Genomic DNA, 20461 nt, shown 5'->3' with positions numbered 1-20461 from the left:
GCTTCCAGTGTTGGTGATACCAAAGGAGGGTTTAACTCTCCTTTAAATAGAGGTGGGATAGATACGAAGTAGCTCGGCAAAAGCACCTGGTGAAACGCACTGTCACATCTACAATAAAGAGAAAGGGAGAAATTAGAGCAACCTTGGTCACCTATTCGCTGGTCTCTTCCTTCTTCCACCTGTCTTCCCAATTCTTTCACAAACTGTGGCTAACTAATTATATTGGCGTTTTAGTTTTAAAATTCAGCCCCCTCTCTCAGAACCTCTCCTATCGATAGGGACTGCGGGAGGAGGGGTGGAATGGGCAGGAAACCAGAACCAAGTCAATACCCTAATGATTGTACACTGCAAGCATGTTGCTCTACAATATCGCCCCTGAGCCTCTTTGTTTATCAATGAACATCCTACTGCGTCCTCGAGATGTAGGTCAGGCTCATTGGAAATATCAGCCGCGGATCACACGCATCTTCATGATATTTCCAGCCCGGGTGCGCTGCTGATTCCTGCACACTGGAGTGCGTCTGAGCTGCGAGGTGGAGAGGGGACACCTGTGCCTTAGGGACGCAGGTGAAGTCCCGTCTACCTTCCTGGTACTTTCCCCGGTGCTTCCTCCTTCCCTCGGCCGCTCACTCTTCCCCTCCATCTCGCCTGCTGTTTTGGCCGCAGGCTTCTCCGCTAAACCGGGGCTTTTCCCGCTCTCTCGTTTCTCCGCACCTCAGCCGGAGACCGAGCGCCCCACACTACTGGGCATGCCTAATAGCCAGGGAAGCTCGGGCTGCGAGAAGAAAGCGTTTGCACCTCCTGCGCTCCCCTCCCCTCTGCAGCTGCCTCCTGCCAGTCAGGCGATCCGACGTGCGGCGCGGCCCAATGGGAGCCCGCAGCCTGCGCGGGGGCCCGGCCCCTCGTCGCGCCGCCACCAATCAACGGCGGGCGGAGGTGGGACGCGCCCTGTTCCCGCCTCTCCAGTTAAGGCCGCGGGTGTGAGCCGGGGCTCGGCGCGAGCCGGGGACGACGGCGGGGACCGGCAGGTGTGGGCGCGGGGCCGCTCGGCCCGACGGCGGGAGGCGAAGGCGCTCGGTGCATGGGCCAGTGAGGACGCGCCGAGCTCCCCCGGCCGCGGCGGGGGCGGAGCAGCGCGGGAGCGAGGCGCTGCCCGGCGACCCTGCGTCCGAGCGAGCGGAACCCTGCGCTTCGCTCGGGGACGGTCCGAAGTCCGCGCTATGGAAGAGGAGAAATATTTGCCTGAGCTGATGGCAGAGAAGGATAGCCTGGATCCATCTTTTGTGCATGCGTCGCGCCTCTTGGCGGAAGGTAGGACTTGCCCCCACAGAGGGGCACAGACCCCGGCCGCCCAGCCCACCGCGGCGTGGTCAGGGGAGTGAAGTTGGGGGGGACGCCTGCCTCCTTCGCAGAAACTGCCCCCCCCCCCCGCCCCGAGGATGCTCGCCTCCGAGCTCGGGCGGACGGAGCCCGCTCTTGGGGCGGGCAGCGGGGCTCCGTCTCGACGTCTTAATTTGGGGAAGACCGGAGCTGCGAGCTGTAATGGCAGAGCTGGTGTGACCTGTTAGGATCACCGATGGAGAAACCGTAAAGTGTAGCGCGGTCAGCAGGGATATTTTCACTTTGCAGAGGAAAAGGAAATCAGTTTGGAAGTAAATGGTGATCAATGGAGTGTGTTCTAAGAGCTTCTTAGCTACAAATCAGCATTTTTCTTTTCTTTTTTTTTTTGCTGCATTTTGGGAAGTGGTTTTGATAACCTTTATCTAATTGCAGCCTTTCCTATGGAAAGTCTTAGAATTAACCTAGATTAAACTATGTGTGTTCATCAGTATTTGTGAATGTAGCAAAGGCTAAAGTGCTCATCAATTTATTTGAAGTGTGATGATTGGGTACTCTGCGAGATGCTGGCCCCTGGGAACACTCTACAATTGATCAACTGTTTTACCAAGTGTGCATTTTCTTTTGTGTACCTGTAATGTTAAAGGAGATTTCATTCCCAGAGGAGGAGTGTATGTATATATCTTGTGTTTTGAGTTGCTTTGAAAGATCGTTTAAACACACACACACAGACACACACACACACACACACACACAAACTTCTGTATGACAGAAATTTTAGCCCAATTACTCCATTCATCTTGAAATAATGCCATCTATCTGCTAAAGATACAATATCTGTAGTAATCTACACATGCCTTTTTAAAAACAACTTCAATTTTTTTTTTGAAGAGTCCTTCATTAATAATAAATTGCTTCATCATCAAATTTTGTAGCTTAGGTTGTTATGGACTTACCTATAGCAAAACTAAAAGTGACAACTTCCTCTGCGTTGGCCCTTGTGTGTTAAAAGAAATGTTTTCTTTTTTGAGACCTCGTTGTACATGGAAGGAAAAATTGTAAACCTCCATGTATGATTCAAATAGACATTTGGGTTGATTAAATATTTTATTTATACGGCATTTATGACAGCAGTGAAGTGCAAGGTATTTTTTCTTTTTCCATGCTAAACAATTAAGAAAAGATTTATAATCAAAATCTTGAAAGTGTGAAACAGCTAAACTGCTTTTCAAGGAACAAGTTGGTTTTCTAGAGGAATTGGAAAGGTAAAAAGCAATTATACTTACTGCTTTCTTGGTTACCGAATGAAAATAATACAAATTAAGTTGAAAAGTCAATTTAAAAATTAAACTCTGCCTCTGCTTTATTAAAAATAAAGATAATTGCATATCAATAATAGGAATATTGGAAATTAATGAGTTAATGAACGCCTAAGATTGTTCTAAATGATTAAAAATGCAATTAAGCCTTCTCCAGTCATTTATTTCAATGTATCTTCCAGAAGTGTCTTTATTACGCTGATAACGTCTTTAAAATGAAAAAAAAAAAGTTAGGAATTGATCATTTTCTCTGACCTGCTAATTGGAGTTCTCTTTGGGACAGCAGGCTCAATGATTAATTCATTAGTCATTGATGAGAAGCTAGTAGAGTTAGTGTATGTTTCAAAACCTCCACACTAAAGAAATGCATATAAGAAACTATTAGTAGAGTGCATAAGTATTTCTGCAGCTGGTGAAACAGTCAGACAAGGCTGTGCCCTTGATTCCTTAACATTCTATCTTTCCCAGGAACTTGATTTCTTGATACTTAGGAACATGTTTGAATGTACCTTGTAATTTAATTTTTTCCCAGTAGGGGGAAGCATGCCCTGCTTTTGTAAGGAATTAGGAGGAAAAAGCTCCTAAATAGAAAACCATCTAAGTAAGAAACAAAGAGGTGTTCAAATTTCAGAGAAATCATAATGAGGAAAAGAGAATGGAGGAGGTGATGATTATAACCTTGAAATATAGAGAAATATGTGCAATAAAGATACATAAAGTTTACATTAATTCTTTATTTGTACCTGAAGTTCTTTATGTGTACCTACTAAAGAGTATAAGGTGAGTGTCCTTTGGAATCTCTAATAAATCTTAATGTACATTTTAATTTATAGATCTTTCAATTTTTTTTCAAAAGCCATCTGCCATGATTTCCAGATTTTGTTTCAGATCTCTATAGGAGAATATGTTGAAATGATTTTATTTCTCTTACCTGGAAATGCACTGATTGAAGGCAGTGGCTATAAATAAACCTGACATAGATATTCATTTGGAGAGAAGGTGCACACTGAAGTACATTTCAGTCAGTACTGTGCAGACAGTCTCAAGACTGAGTGAGCAATAAAAATGATCCAGATGATTCACTTCTTCAGAATGATTTTCTGGAAGCTAATGTATATAAGGTCAGTGATGTAAACCAATGAGGTTTCATAGTGATTTATTTTGCATTTTTGATTGGCAATACATGCAAATCAGTGCTCAATTGCAACTACCTAGTAAGGCCACAGGGCTAAAAGTAGCAGTGTGTTGATTATTTTGTTATTTTCAATGTAATTTGTTTTATTTCACTTGTTTCTGCTAGGTGTTTTCAGTTGGTATGATTCTGTGAAAGCTACTGGAAAAGCCCATACATTTTATGCATTTGATTCTTAGAAGAGATCTTGAATAATATGGTTTGAAGAGTGCTTATATTTGATTAATTAAAATAATTTTCCTCCTGTGATTATAATATTGTTTAATTATCCATTTGTTATGGAAGGTGCTTTTGAATATGATAAAACAGCAAACTCAGCATGATCCTTAAAGTTCCTCTCAGCCTCTGAATTTGCTTGCCAGATGAAATTAGATGAGGTTATTTATATCTATGCTACTTCTGGGAAGTGCACTAAACTGTGAATCTAGATACCTGGATTTTAATTCCACTTTTGCCTAAACAGAATGTTGATAAACTTCCCTTCCCCCAGGCCCCATTTCCTTGTCTCTGAAATTAAGAAATTGGACTAGATGATGTATGGGTTTCTTTGTAGTCCCAGACTTAATTAGAATTACCAAGTTCTCTAGTTTGCAAGATTTTCTAACTGGAATTCTTCACAAATATTGGTAGATTCAGCACTGTTTTGGTTGACTAATCAAATGAGGGAGTCAAATATTGCCAAATATCCCAAGAGTTCAAATGTCTTTTTAAAGATGTATTTTAAAATTGGGGTGGAAAGCATCGCCTTCCATCTAGGATTGGTCTTCATGTTTGCTGATACAAATGATCTTTTAAGACCATGAAAGAAACAGGCAATAATACATATTTATCACAGATGCTGACTTGCAGCAACCTAACTACATGTAGATTGTCAGTAAGGATTATTATTTAATTAGGTTGTATTCCTCAAAATATTTTCCCCAAAGTATAGAGAGTTCTTATATTAAGGAAAGGTATTGATATAATGTCTAAAACTAGCTTCTCGTGAAAAAATAGTGTTTGTGTGACTTTCCTTTTGATTAATGTAACCCCTTTTTTCTCCTAGTACATCTGAGATAATCTGGTTTGTTTCTTAAATAAAAGATAAAAGTTGGTAAAACAAAGAATTTCAAGATATTTTTGATTTTGAATTAAGACACATTTGTGATACAGTGGAAAAACTCTGCCATAGCAAACAAAACACTTAGGACAGAATGTTAACACTTCTGTCTACTGCGAAATATGGGATATGTCATTTATCTTCTCTCTGGGTCTCAGTTTCTTCATCTGTAAAAGAGGAAAAAAGAGGTATATATATATATATATACACTATATATATATATATATATATATATATATATATACACCACCCGTGGTTCTTACAGTTTCTTCATCTGTAAAAGAGGAAAAAAGAGGTATATATATATATATATATATATATATATATATACCATATATATATATGTATATATATATATACACCACCCGTGGTTCTTTTAAGCTTAAAAAAATCTGTGATAATATAAACAGTATTTTATACAAATAGATTTTTAAGCAAATATAAACAGAAATGACACAAATATAAGATGGTGCTTTTAATATTTTCCTTAACATTTTAATGGCGTTGTGGACTTGACCTCAACCTGAAGCATGGCTTTGTAAGAAAATAAGCACTGCCTTCATTCTTTGAATCTCTGTTGAGTGAAATTTGAATTTATAGACCAAATTATGAAATAAATTATCTTATGAAAAATTGTTCCAGTCAGTTTTTAGAAATATCATGTTCCCTTAGACAATGGTCACTTTCAGTGTTTTACTTGGGCTTAATTAACTCTTGTCCCGTGTCTTTCCAGGGTAATTTAAGACCTCCTCAGGCTTCCTTATAAACCCACAGCCTTTTACTCTTGGAAGCTGATTTCATCCTCTGCTTTAGTAGGAAATGGATATATCTCTTCTGATGTTTTTCAACCTCTCATCACCTAAAAACCTCTATAATCCTCCTTACTGTCCTTCATTCCCAGAAGGTGAAATGCTTCTTTTTTGTTCTAGGCTGATTTGAATACCAGTATCCCTAATCCTCATGCTCATCATGTCCTCTGTAGTTCTGTCCTTTCATCAGCATCTCCATTCTTCCTCCCTATCTGTTCTTTTGTTGTAGCCACCTGTAATTGATCCAGTCTGAATAACATAAAAAATAAAGTATTTTTTTCACTCGCCAAAAGTAACCAAAATAATCTCTCTGGATACTCCCTTGTTTCCTTCAAGTTTCTGATTATCGTGGTCTTTACTAGCTGCCTCACTTTCTCAGTTTACCTCTTCAAAACTCTTCATTCTGGCTTCTGTCCTCATCATTGTCCTAAAACCAGTGACCTGGAGACAGAATCATCTCCTAATTGCCAAATCAAATAAAAATTTTCTGACCTGTCATCAGGTCTCTTGGCTGCAGTTTCCACTGTTAGTCTTTTTCTAGTTTCTTGGCTTTTCCTTTTGCTTCCAGGCACTACCATACCATTTTCTTGGTTTTACTCTTCTTTGTTTCTTACCCTAACTGTACTTTATCCATCTTCTCCCCTCCCCAAATATGCTGCCAGAGTGATTCACTCAAAATCAAAGTTTGACCCTGTCACACTTTTTAGTGATATTCTCTTTTGGCAGTCCTCCTCTAACAGCATGCCAGCAGATGGAAAGGTGCCACTACCTTGATACCTGCAGGTAGAGGTGAAAGTCCACATTCCCCACTTGGCATCCATTGATATCCATTTTGGCCAGGAGAGGGAAGATGACTTGTTACTGCTTCCTAAGTGGGCTCCAGTGACACTAGTAGGGGTGGGGAGGCTTCGTTCCTGCTGAGCATGATGAAAATTCCAGCAGAATGAGACCTCTGACACCACCTTCGCTTGGAAGGAGAAGGCTGTCTTGGTGCTGTTCCTAAGGTGGAAGTCCAGGATGTCCCCGTGGCCTCCTGTACCACTGCCGGACGCTTCCTTACTGTGGGTGGAAATGAAGTCCCTGTTCCTCATCTAGTCTTTTCTGATTCTAGCCGGAGGGGGAAAACATATCTCTTAACAGCTGGGTGAGGTTGGAAGTCTAGGCTCCCTATTTAACTGTTCTTGACAGAGGTGAGCTTGAGACACTGCTTTTTTTTTTTTCTCTCTTTCTTTCTGTATTATTTGGCTGGAGAGAAGGATGTTTGTCTTAAAGTTTTCTGTCTTGCTAGGTTGCTCTTTCTAGTCCTTTGGCTAGCAGGCTTTTCTTGAGGACCTTTTTCTTTTTTTCTTTTTCTTTTTGTCTGCTTCTGTTGACTTTTCTGGTTGGCCAGCTTTTCTAGTACCCACTTTGGTATAGCCGAGGCACAAAAATAACTACAGAAACTACTCCTATCTTATTCCTGAGTCTGTGGTACCTAGCCTGCCACCTTTATTTCTTCTTCCTTTGTTATGAACCTGGAAGTCAGATTGGTATGTCTGATGCACAGTTAAGCCAATCTCTAAGTCATCGGGTTTAAAGCAGAGAAAGTTTATTCTCAGAGGAGCAGCCCAGCAAGAAGGCAGGGTATCAATCCCACATCTGCCTTGTCTTTTTTGAGCCTCGGAACTATGGGGCTGGAGAGGTACGAGAGCCCTGAAACCTCTTCACAGGGGAAGGCTCAAAATTTTTGAGACTGTGTGCTCTTTTGGCCATCTCTGCTTGATTCCAGGGTCCTGGTGTATTACACTTGTGTCCACAAGACAGGCGTTATCAAGTAGCCTCTTTCCCTGGTTCCCGTAGGTAGTATTGGAAAAAAATAACAAAAACAAGGATGATTCTTGCAGGGCTGTGGAGGAATGTGCCTATATGCAGTGTCTGAGGTTATAATGGAGGAAGAGCCTAGAGAAGGTGTACATGAATAAAGAAGCATATGCCTGGGCTCACTTTCATGGTCTTCTATGTTTATTTTATATATAATATTCAGCCCGTACTTATCAGTGTATTTTAATTTTTTTTTCATAGAATTTTCTTGTGAGGGACACCTAGTTGGGGCAGTCAGTTAAATGTGTTCGACTCTTGGTCTCGGCTCAGGTTGTGATCTCAGGGTCATGAGATCAAGCCTGCATTGGGTTCTAAGCTCAGTGCAGAGTCTCCTTCCCTCTGCCCCTTCCTCTCCTCCCCACACACTCTCTCTAAAATGAATAAATAAATCCTAAAAAATAAAATAAAATTTTCTTGTGAATGCCTGTTAGGCATTGCACATTCCTATCTCATTAATTGGATGTATACAAATGAGCATGATCTGGATAGACCCATCTGGATTATGGGCACAATATTTTTCTTTATCTTATTTCAAAGATACTTTGTGACAGGGTAAATGAAATGGGATGAAGTGAGGTCTGACTGGTCTTAGTTTCTGTTTAAGTATACAATCTAGATTGAATGCCTTTGTTCCCTTAGCAGCTGTAGAAGGGAAAGAAGTTTTAGAGGTTTTTAGAAGCCCTTGTAAATAACTGTATAGTACTTTCCACTTTTCTTGTGCTCTTATTTGTATGAACACCTGATTTAATCTCCTTTTTTTATCTGAATATATATAAGAAATGTGTTTTAATTGGAATTATATAATAATACTGGTTTGTTTCTTAAAGCTATAAGCAGTAAAAGATTTAATATATTAAGAGATTGAAATATGATCCTTTTCCTCACAAAAATGGTTAATTTCAATAAAATAAGAATGACATGGAAATAGATTTATTAAAAATAATAGAGTACTGGTTGATAACTGATCTTCCAAATTGTTAGCAAATAACTGTGCTATGTGACTTCATCATTTTCTCAATATTGTGTGGTTTGTTAATAAACGTGATTGCATTAAAAATTTGAGAAATCATAGCCAAGCATCCTGTTGCTCCGTCATTATTAACTATTTTGGGAAAAAGTCTTTTGTAGCGTATCTTCCATTGCTTACCTTTGATTTTTGAACTTTACTTCCAAAAAGATTTTTCAGTAGAGAGATATAATAAACACTTGAGAACACCAGAATGACCAATTTTTAGGCCATTTACTATAGATACCCTTGTAGTGTAGCTATAGTTGACGGGATGATTGGCTATATAATCACACATGCCATCCAATATGTGTTGTACCATTTGCTTGCCTTATATGCTATTGGTATTTGAAGAGGTATTAGATGTTTAATATATTGGTTTTTAAATAATCTGTGGGAGATTCAACATATGCATAAGATATAAATAACAGTGCATGGGAAGATCTGTTAGATTTTACAGACCAGTGATATGGGGATTCCTGACTCTTGTTGGTTATTATATATTCTTCATCATCATCGTCATTACTGTCAACATTTATTGGGAGATTACTCCTTTGTCAGACCCTATACTAGATGTTTTGCATGCGTTACCACAATTAATCCATCCACCATTCCTATGTGATAGTTATTACCATCATCCTTTTCTTACAAATGAGAAAAATTAAGAATTAGAGAAGCCAATTTATCTCAAGTCACATAGCAAATAAATTGTGAATCTGAACCCCAGGCTGTCTTGCCCAGAGATCACATGCAATCATTGCACATACTGCCTCTTGTGAAAGAGATACAACTTTAGCCAGGCTTTGAAGAAAGGGCAGATGTTAATATGCAAAGTATGCTTAGGAGATCAGCATGGTTGTTGGCATTAATTCTGCAATAGGTTCCTGAATGCAAGTATTGGCTGCACTATTTCACAATATTGTTAAATAAATATAGTATATAAAAGGTTAGTAAATTTAAAAAATGGGGAAATTTTCCTAAGTATAGAATTGGGTCAAAGATTGTTGAGGTAGCCTAAATTTTCCAAAAGTGTTATACTGACTCTGGTTTCTGAGGGAGTTTGGTGATGAGGTAGCAAGAACAGGAGAACATTTTCCCCTCTTTTTTCCTTTTCTTTTTGAATCCAAAAAGTGATTGGAGAACTTCATGTGATTTGCTGAGACATTTTTCTTTCTGTGTTTTTTAGAGAACTGCTTACATTTGCCAAATTCTTTTAGGGAGGAAGAACAACTATAGGTCCTCTCTTGGTGTCTTTAGGCAGTGTTGGTTTTGTTTAAAATTTGGAAGTGAGCACATTTCACATGTGGTCAGAAACAGATAACTCAGCAACATTGTTTGATTAAAATGTTATCTATAGGTTCCGAGGTTTTAGGATTTAATAACCTGGAAACAGATTGGTTGGTATTATTACGACTGTTATCAGAAATGGCACAATTGATACCTATTTCCTTTAAAATATTAAAGATTAGATTTTACTCTTTTAGCAGAGAAGCAGAATGAATGTGTTTTCTCTAGAGTTTTAGATAGTTTTAACAGGTTTATAGAATTGTATGTCAGAAATTTATGGGCCCTAGCTACAACTCAGAAGAAGGAGTCTGTAACAGAAACTGAATAAAGAGGCTGAAGGAGAAGAAATTTGTTAATTTGAGAAGAGAGAGATGACTAAAGAAAGCAACTTTTATTGAATTTACACCCTGACACAGGTCCTTGATTATAATCCAAAGGCAGGTAATACTGCACTTATGTTATAGGGAAAGATAAAGAGGCTGATTAGAGGGTGGCATACTCAATTTTTTTTTTTAAGCAGTAAGTCAGAGGTTATATAAATGTTCAATTATAATATAAAAGTGTGAAAAAGCAACCATCAAACATTAAAGCATTAAACAATATTGAAGAATATTACTTGTTCAAGGGAATACCAAGAACATGGTTTGAATAACTTTTAGAGGAGTTAAATACCTGTTACTATAGATTTATTATTTCCCTCAAGATAATTTTCTCTAGGAAATTTAAGGAATTTGATTGATTAGAAATTTTATTTACATGCAGCAATACACTTATTGTATAGAAGAAGACTATAAAATGCAAACAGTAGATGAATGAATACATAATAGAATACATTTTTGTGTACCTGCGTGGCTCAGTGGTTGAGCATTTGCTTTTGGCTCAAGTCATGATCCCCAGGTCCTGGGATTGAGTCCTGCTTTGGACACTCCTCAGGGAGCCTTGCTTTCCCCTCTGCCTACGTCTCTGCTTCTCTCTCTATGTTTCTCATGAATAAATAAATAAAATCTTGAAAAAAATGATAGAATACATTTCTTATGTGTTTTTAGCTTGTAAATATTACTTACGTGGAAAATTTAAACAAATGTTGAATTAAGTACCGTCCATGTCTCCAGATAGTCTAAGTTTTTCTTTTTTGAAGGAAAAAACTAGAAGGTGCCTTTTTATCCATTCAAGGTCTGGTGGATGTGGGGGGCCTTTAAGGAATTCTGTGAAGATGAAAGAACATTTGCTGTGCTGAGACAGATGGCATTTTATTATATGATATTGTTTTGGAATGGACTTTAGAATGATAGATGGCTGTGCATTAAGCTAGTATTCTGAAATTAGGGAAAGATTGGAAATTGTATAATATCCACATAAGGAAAATCTAGTAGAATTAAGCATTATGATAATTAAAAGCCACTTAATGGAATTAGATGGAAGTGGCAAATGTTTGGAATAAGTTGCAATAAGCCAAATGGCTTCTCTTTGGGTAAAATGAATATGTATGTGTAATAAGCATGTACTAGACATAGGTAATCAATGGAAAACAGTACAGATTTGCTTCAGTTGTCTTTTATTATCTGTGCTCTATATTACCAACTGAGACATCTAGGTTGAGGCAGGAATAAGAATTATAGGCAATTGAATAAATAATTTCCATAGGATCTGCAAAATGCAGCGATAAAGTAAATAGACAGTGCTTTAGGAGTGCTGGGTAGGGCACCTAAAAGAGTCTATAAAAGTCATGTAAGTCTTCAGTAGGAAAGGGGCATATTAGTTGAGGTGTAACGAATAAATGGCCTATGGCCAAGATTCAGTGAAGAAAGATCTAGAAGTATGCATGGATACAGCAAACATTTCCAAAGCCTGAAAAGAAAGAGAACATTTATTTGAATAGGTATAAGATAAGGGTGATACCGTGATTTATAATAAGAAATATGTATTTGGTCTTCTTTTTTTTGGTAAAAGCTCCTAAAACTTTTGGAATTTCACGAGTACAGCCATAATGATGCCTTTTATTGTGTTAATGAAGTGACTGTCAAACCCACCTAAGGATGGGGGCTGATTATCAGGAGAACCAGCCCTGTGATTAGAGGATTATAACTTTCAGTTCCACCCCCCACTCACCTTCTAGAAAGAAAAAAGAGGGAAAGTGCAATCAATTGCCAGTGGCTAATGATTTAAGCATATAATGAAGCCTCTATAAAAACCCTAAGGGACTGGGTCAGAGATCTTCCTGGCTGGTAAACTCATGGAAACTTGGAAAGAGCATTGAGCTCAAAGCGGGGAACACAGAAGCTCCGTGCCCTTTCCCCATACCTTGCCCTATGCATCTCTTCCATTTGGCTGTTCCTTTGTAATGAACTGGTAATCTAATAACTATGTTTTTTTTGAGTTCTGTGAATTGCTCTAGCGAATTAATCGAACTTGAGGAGGCTATGAGAACTTCTGGTTACAGCTGGTTGGTTAGAAGTGCAGATAACAACCTAGATTTGTGACTGACATCTGAAGTACAAGGAAGGGATGATTGCAAGGAAGCAATCCCCAATCTATAACTGGTCAGTCAGAAGTACAGGTAACAACCTGAGCTTACAATGGCTGTCTGAAGTGGGAAGGGGACAGTCTTGTAGGATTGAACCCCTAACCTGTGGAATCTGATATTACCTCTGGTTATAGTGTCAGAATTGCTTATGCTGCATGAGAAGGAATTCCCCCAACCCCCCAACTTTGGAATTGGGTCCAGAGATCCAAAAGATTAACTGTGTTTGGAAAATATAGTAGAAGATAAAGCATTAAGAAAAAATGGGTCTAAAGAGAATGGTAAGAGGCTTAGTGCACATATCTTGTAAACTACTATACTAAGTTTGAATTTATGCCAAAAGCAATAATAAATTGTTTAAAAGTTTTGAAAAGGCCAGGTGTGATATCAGAGTTTCATTTAAAGCCTAATGTGCCTGCGGTATTGGAGAATGGAATCAATAGATATAGGACGTGGACAGGCCATCAGATAGTTAGAGCAGCAATCCAGGAGAGCCTGTATGGTGAACTGAATTCAGATGAGAGTACAGATGTGAAGAAGTGGACAGAACTAATAGAAATTTAGCAAGTAAAATAGAAAGGGTTGGATAAAAGGTATGAAAAATAAAGAGTGTCAAGGCTGTTGTCTAGGTTGTTCCTTGGTAATGGTAATGGTTTAAAAATGGTATCAGTTACTAAGATAGGAATTAAAAAGAAGTTAATGCTGAGTTCAGTTGGATATACATACATATACATGAAAACACACTTGGAAGAGTTGGGTTTGGAGAAAGATCTTTGCTATCTGTCATAGTTTCAGTAGCATATGGGTGATAATTGACCTTGAGAGTAAAAGATCTCCTCTAGGGGGAGAGCATATGGAGTACAACAGGAAGGAGATTTAAGATAAAATCCTGAGGAATGTTAGCATTTAATGAGAGACAGAAGAAAAGTAGTCTGCAAAGTTGACTAAAAGGAGTTTCCTAGAATGAAGATAGGAAAGATCAAGTAAGTTTAGTGTCAGGTAAATAGAGTATCGGAATGATGAAGGATTTGGTTAATATTTTCAAGTGCTGCAGATAGGCCAATTAAAACAAAAATTAAACACTTCTTCTTCTTTTGTTTTTTTTGTTTTTTGTTTTTTTGATATTGATGTATTTATGAGAGACACAGAGAGAGAGAGGCCAGAGACACAGGCTGAGGGAGAAGCAGGCTCCCCCAAGGATAGATCCTGGAACTCTGGGATCCTGCCCTGAGCCTAAGGCAGACGCCCAAACCCTGAGACACCCAGTTGTCCCAAACATTTCTTCTTTTTAATTTAAATTCAAGTTAGTTAACATATAATGTATTGTTAGTTTCAGGGGTAGAATTTAGTGATTCATCAAGTTCATATAATACCCAGTGCTTGGGGAATCCCTGGGTGGCTCAGAGATTTAGCACCTGCCTTTGGCCCAGGGCGTGATCCTGGAGTCCCGGGATCGAGTACCACATCAGGTTCCTTGCATGGAGCTTGCTTCTCCCTCTACCTGTGTCTCTGCCTCTCTCTCTCTCTCTCTCTCTCTCTCTGTGTCTCATGAATAAATAGATAAAATATTTTAAAAAAATACCCAGTGCTCTTTACATCAAGTGCCCTCCTTAATGCCATCACCCAGTTACCCCTCCCCGCTACCCAATTACCCTCCAGCAACCCTCAGCGTCTCTTATGGTCTGCCTCCCTCTGTTTTTATCTTATTTTTAATTTTTCTTCCCTTCCCCTATGTTCCTCCGTTTTATTTCTTAAATTCCACATATGAGTGTAGTAATATGGTATTTGTCTTCCTCTGACTGACTTATTTCGCTTAGCATTAATACCCTCTGGTTCCATCCATGTCATTGTAAATGGAAAGATATCATTCTTTTTGATGGCTGAGTAAAATTCCATATATATGTATTATATATACACACACATTCCACATCTTTTTTTTATCGATGGACATCTGGGCTTTTTCCATGTTTTGGCTATTGTGGACATTGCTGCTATATACATTTCCAGTGTATTTGGCAAAAAACAAATTGAGAGAGTTATTGGAGAAAATCTCTAATTTCTTCAGGTTGAAGAGTGAATAGTAAGACCATTAGAGAATGATATTGGAAAACTCTTTGAAGAACTTCAACTTCATACAGGAGGAGAGCTAGGAGTAATTTGTTGAATTATATGAATAAAAAGGATTTAATCATTTTAACCTAAAAACTGCAATTTTGTATCATTCAACATATATGGGGGATAGAGGCATTTTAAGTATAGTGTTTAACAGCATAGATGCTGGAACTAGACTCCTTTGGTTCCAATTTTATTCTTATAATTAAATATCTGTATTATTTGGGGTGAGTTACTTTTACCTCTATATGCCTCTTTTCCTCATGTGTAAAATAAAGACACTATTAGTTCTAAACTAACAAGATAATGACAGGCAAGCATTATTGTTTCTTTTGCTCACTTTAGATTACAGACTGCTGTATCATTCTCTGTTTTATATTCTCTCCTTCTACCTTCGTCCCTTTCTTAGCATTACATGGAACATTCTTATACAAAACTACATATCCTGGGGATTCCTGGGTGGCTCAGCGGTACAGCACCTGCCTTTGGCGCAGGGCGTGATCCTGGAGTCCTGGGATCGAGTCTCACATTGGCCTCCCGGCATGGTGCCTGCTTCTCTCTCTGCCTGTGTCTCTGCCTCTCTCTCTCTCTCTCTCTCTCTCTCTCTGTCTCTCTCATGAATAAATAAATAAAGTCTTTAAAAAAAAACTACATCTCTTATCATAAAATTGACAAATGAATCCTTACTCCTTTCTAAGAGTGTCTTTGAACTGGAGTCTTTCCTTATCCCAAATCGTTGCATACACTTACTTTTTTTCTTTGACAGTTCTTATTGACTTGTTAGCATACACAACTTTGTTGATCATTGCCACTTTCTTGATATACTTTCCCCTTGAATTTGTGAATCTACCATCAATACAGGAATTTACCACTTTTGTTCTGATCGGTGAAGCTATGATGCGTGGTGAACGTGAGATGGGTGCCAAATCTACTGTACTCTTAGGTTCTTAAAGCTTTTACTGTGAGATTTCTCCATACTGAGTGACATTATAATGTGAAAAAATACATGGGTTTGTCAGGACCGGAGGAAATATTGAATATGTTGGACCTAAAAGAAAGCATGTACTTATGCACAATTTTAATTATATATTAAAAGATTAAACATTCCTTTTGAAACATTTATTGTGTGTGTGTTTATATGGTATTTCTTAGCCTGGAATGTGGTAAAACATATTTGAGGGCCACTATTATAGTAAAAAGAACACATCAGATGAAGGAAAAATACTAGTGTTTGAGTTCTCAGATCTGCTACTTGGTTGGTTTGTGACTGTGGGCAAATTTCTAAATCACTTTGAACCTGTATTTCCTCATCTGTCAAATAGGCACGCTTTTGTCGACTATATCATAGATCAGCCAGTCATCTCATGAATCCTATGCAGGAGTATGTGCAGTATTTATCCAATGGCAGAAATCAATAAAGATTCTTTTCTTTACTCCACTTTGCCTGGTTTGCTTAGTTTTAAAAAATGGAGGCAAATTTTATGAACAGTGAAATGCAGTTTTTAGGTACATAATTTGATGACTTATGATAATTGTATAATCTTGGTTAAGCAGTACTTGGCATAATGGAGAACATTTCCATCAGCCCATAGACTTTCCTTACCTCCCCTTCCCAGTAATCTTCATTTCCTTTGTCAATCACTATCCTGTTTTATAGTTTTATAGATTATTTTGACTGTTCTTCAACTTTATATAAATGGAATAATAGACTACATACACTTTCTTCTTAAGTTCGGTATATTTTTGAAGTCATCCATGTTGTTGCACTTATCAATAATTAACTTTTTTTTTCTTGTTGAGTAGTGTTCCATTATATAAAATTGTCACAATTTGTTTATCCAATCTCTTGTGGATGGACATTTGGGTTGTTTTCAGTGTTACTGTATTATGAATAAGCTGCTATGGATGTTTCTGTGCAGTATTTATATGTTCTCTTTATTTGGAGTAGAATTGCAGGGTCTTAGAATATATATATATATATATATATATATATATAGCCTTATATTATGTGGCATTGCCAAATAGTGTTCTAAAGTAATCATATGATTTCACCTTCCACCAATGATGTATTAAAACTCTAGTTGTTCCACTTCCTTGCCAACATTTAAAATTTTGTCTTTTTAACAGTTATTTGAGTGGTTTCAAGTGCTAACTTACTGTGGTTTTCATTTGCATTTCCATGATGATTAATGATAGTGAGCATGCTTTCATGTACTTTTTGGCCATTTGTATATCTCTTATTTGAAATGATTGGTTCGAATGTTGACAGATTTTACTTGGATTATTTATCTTTTTATTATAGTGGGAGTTATCTTGCATGTTATGGATTTGCATCCTTTGTCAAATGTATGTGCTGCAAATATTTTCTCCCAATATGTGGCTTAGCTTTTTAATTTTCATAAGTGTTACTAATGAAAGGCAAAAGTTACTGATTTTTCCTGAAGTCTGATTTATTATTTATCATTTTTTCTTTATACTTAGTGTTGTTTGTGTTTCCTCAAAGAAATCTTTGCCTACCTCAAGGTCCCAAAGATCTTCTCAATATTTTCTTCTATAGGCTTTATGGTTTTAAAATTTAAGTATAAGTAATTTTTGTATATGGTGTCAAGATACAAAGTGCTTCCGTTTTTTTTTTTTTTAAGTTTGGATATCCAGATGCTTTAGTATCATTTGCTGAAAAGATTTTCCTTTGCTCATTGTCATGTTTAAATGTTTGAAGATAAAGGTAAACAGGATGAATGTATAGTGCTTAAATGCATGACATATAGAAAAGTAAAGATCATAGGGTTTTAAGTTATGTGAACTGCCTTACAATATTGACCCTCCATGTGTCTACTCCAATACAAAAAGAAATAATGACTGCCTTAGAATTATTAAGCATACAATGTGTTTATAATGTGCTTTAAAGTTATATGTAACTATATGAAATTTTTGCTTGTCCTTCAGAATTTAGAATATAATCCTTGAAGAAAATATGAATACACTTTTCTTATTATAACTGGGGGGAAGACAAGCCAGTCATCTTAGAGGCCTTGGTGTTTACTTAATCCGACAAGTATAGTATTCTACTAATGAAGATGGGAGGTGTTTGCTGCTCATGAACAGTAGTGATAGCTATTAACACCCAAGCAATGGCACTGTCCTGAGTTGCAAAGTAGTTTCTGGTTTCACAAGATAGTAGAGAATAGTGTACACACTAAGCATTTCATTAAAAAAGTCCATATAGTTTTAGATAATAGGTTATATGCTTTTTCTTTTTTTTTTTTTTTTTAAGAAAAAGCATATTATACTGAAACCATATATTGTACAGAATTGACAACCTTACTCTGGGTAAAAAAGATATACCTGTAGATAAACAATGGAAACCAATATCTACATCCGCAGGGATAGCCCATTTATTATCTCTTGATCTTCAATGGCATATTAACTGCCAGGATTGATATCACTCTGAAATGTGACATAAAGTTTTTGAAATTGCCCAAGGGCATAAGTAACTGGTGACTTTACATTAATCCCTAAAGCATAGGTACCAAACCACTATCATTTAGTAAACATGAGGTACTCATCATGTCAACACTAATAACCAAAAGGAAGATTTAAGAATGATTCAGATTGACAGAGTATATCAGTGCTGGCATCTGACAAGGTAATTCTTGGGGGAGTGTGTTTATACAGGCAGGACGGCAACTCCCTGAAGGAAAATGATCATGTCTGGGGGTTTAGGTATGCAGTGGACAATTTCTATTTGCATTTGGACAGGAATAAAAATGGATTTTGATGCCATCAAGAGATATAGCACTGTGAAGTACTGAAATGTGTTCCCATGGGGTTATTTAGAACCTCCTATAGAAAGTTATGAGAAAAAGAAAATAAAAACTAGTTTGTTTTCCTCAAAGGATATATATTGATATTCCTTGGAAATGGAGCTTTTGATTAGATGACTTATGAATATTCATTTTATCTTGTATTTTAAAAATTTCATAGTGTTGGACAGTAATTCCTCTGTTACCATAAAGGAAAATGGCTTTTGAAATTATCTGAACAATATGTTAGAATGTATTTTTTTTAGAATGTATTTATACTAGAGAGTAGTCCATAGAGATATTTAAATCTTGAAATAAACTTTTTATATATGTGGCAAATGTTTACAACATTAGTTTAAAATTCACATTGGGTGAACAGGGGAGAATAAAGTCTATGGTGCATCTAATGTTCAGCATTAGTAGCTCATTTGATCATTCCCAGTTAGAAATGAAAAAATAAGTACAACTTTCTTAGGTCAGTTTGCTTTCAGTTTGATATTGTATGGATGTTTTGGAAGCTTCTCTAAGTTTGTTTTGATCCCTGTTCTCTTAAAAGCCCAATCCCCTTCTCAGAGCTCTGTGTTACAGTTCTTGTTCACCTGTCTGCAACCAAATGGATAGGAGAGGCTACCTAACTCTTTCTGGTGAGAAATTGGCATTAAAATTGGGAAGAAGCCAACAGGTTTGGACTGGTTCCTAGTACAGAGGAAATGTGAACTCTGGAGTAGTAGGTCTAAACTTCAGACAGAACAAAACAGTTACATCGAGTGAGGCCAATATGAGAGATAAGTTCCTGAATTTCCTTTCTGAGAAAGTCAAGGGGTCCAGCTGACATTGGTTCCTTGAGAAACCACAGAATTTTCCCAAGATACTCACTTTTCTGTTAATTATTTAGGATAGCTCCTATTGTAACTAAAATAACTTTGACTAAGAGAAAACAGAACTGGACCCAGGATAATAGCTCTTTTGTGATGTTTTAGTTCGGTGCCCATAAAAGCAGACCCTGAGATAAGGATTTGAATGTAGGAACTTATTTTTACTAGATCATTGCCAGCACTGAAATGGACTAAAATGCTGAAACAACTTTGTCTTTAAAGAGTTAGCATTTTTCTTTGTTTGTTTGGATGCTGGTGAGTCTACTTATAATTGTATGTAAGTCAAAAATGTTTATATAATATACACCATTATTTAAAATGTTTCTTTTTAAACCCTATTAATCCTAAGAAATGGAAATAAAAAGCCAAAGAATACAGTTATTAGTTTCTCTTATTCTCTCTTGACATCTTCATTGTTGATGGTATGCTAGGTAAGTTTTTATTTCAGATTTGCTCTATATTCTTTTTTTGGGTGAAGTTAAGTCCAAAATTACCTACCAATAGTTGTGTGCATAATGTCTTATAATTTTCTTTGGAAATAGACCTTGAAATAAATATTGGAGTTCAGGAAATTTTTCTTGGAGGGGATCTCAAGAAATGGGGAAGTTAGACATGAAGGAAAGGTAGCCAAAAAAAATTTTTTTAAAAATTTTTTTTAAATGCAGATTACTGCTTGAGGTAACTGATGCTTAATCAGACCAGGAAATTTTGGCAGCCAGTGTAAAACATATCTGCACTGAGGGATGAGGGATCTAGAGTATTTACACCAAATCCTATTAGCTATTGGTTAAAAGCAGCTCTTAGGGAGCATTACTTTCTTGACATGTCATGCTTGTCACTTGGGGTCAAAAAGTAGGCTCTGACAGCCAGTGACAGCCCTTAGGCAGGAAATGTATAGGCCCTGGCTTTTGGAAGTTCAGCAGGTGTGCCTTGAAGTTGAAAGAATGTGGGAAACTAGGCAAGCACAGACACTGTCATGCATCGGATACTATAATGCAATGGATTGTTATTTAATCCATTTTTTTTATCTGTATAAGACAGACAAAACATGGAGGAATCCATTGTGAGTTAGAAGAGTCCACTAAATAAGGAGGAAGATGGTTTGTCTACCCAACCTCCTCCTGCCCCTGAAAACAAAAAATTGATAAACGTAAACGAATTTTGGAGAGTACCTCCTCTGAAATGTTTCTATATGAATGAACTTTAGAATAATGCTACTCTTTATTGAACTGAGCCAAAA

General features: G+C 37.3%; 1 protein-coding gene across 7 annotated transcripts in view; it reads left to right on the top strand.

Annotated features, from left to right (window-relative positions):
- Window positions 1-964: 964 nt before the first annotated feature.
- KHDRBS2 (KH RNA binding domain containing, signal transduction associated 2) overlaps window positions 965-20461 on the top strand; it is a 590645-nt gene continuing 571148 nt past the window's right edge. For 6 of the 7 annotated variants that reach the window (XR_011996703.1, XR_011996704.1, XR_011996706.1 and 3 more), the window contains exon 1: window positions 966-1311. Coding sequence is in view for 2 of the 7 variants with exons in the window: in XM_025991109.2 (XP_025846894.1) it covers window positions 1221-1311 (91 nt within the window). In the remaining 5 variants the exon portion in view is untranslated. Of the gene's footprint in view, window positions 1312-20461 lie in introns of all 7 variants that reach the window. The other variant, XM_025991110.2, reaches the window with a different exon arrangement.

This window comes from Vulpes vulpes, chromosome 1 (genome assembly GCF_048418805.1).
Source record: "Vulpes vulpes isolate BD-2025 chromosome 1, VulVul3, whole genome shotgun sequence".
Taxonomy (NCBI): domain Eukaryota; kingdom Metazoa; phylum Chordata; class Mammalia; order Carnivora; family Canidae; genus Vulpes; species Vulpes vulpes.
The sequence above is the reverse complement of the archived record's forward strand: the minus strand, read 5'-3'. Positions and strand labels throughout refer to the sequence as shown.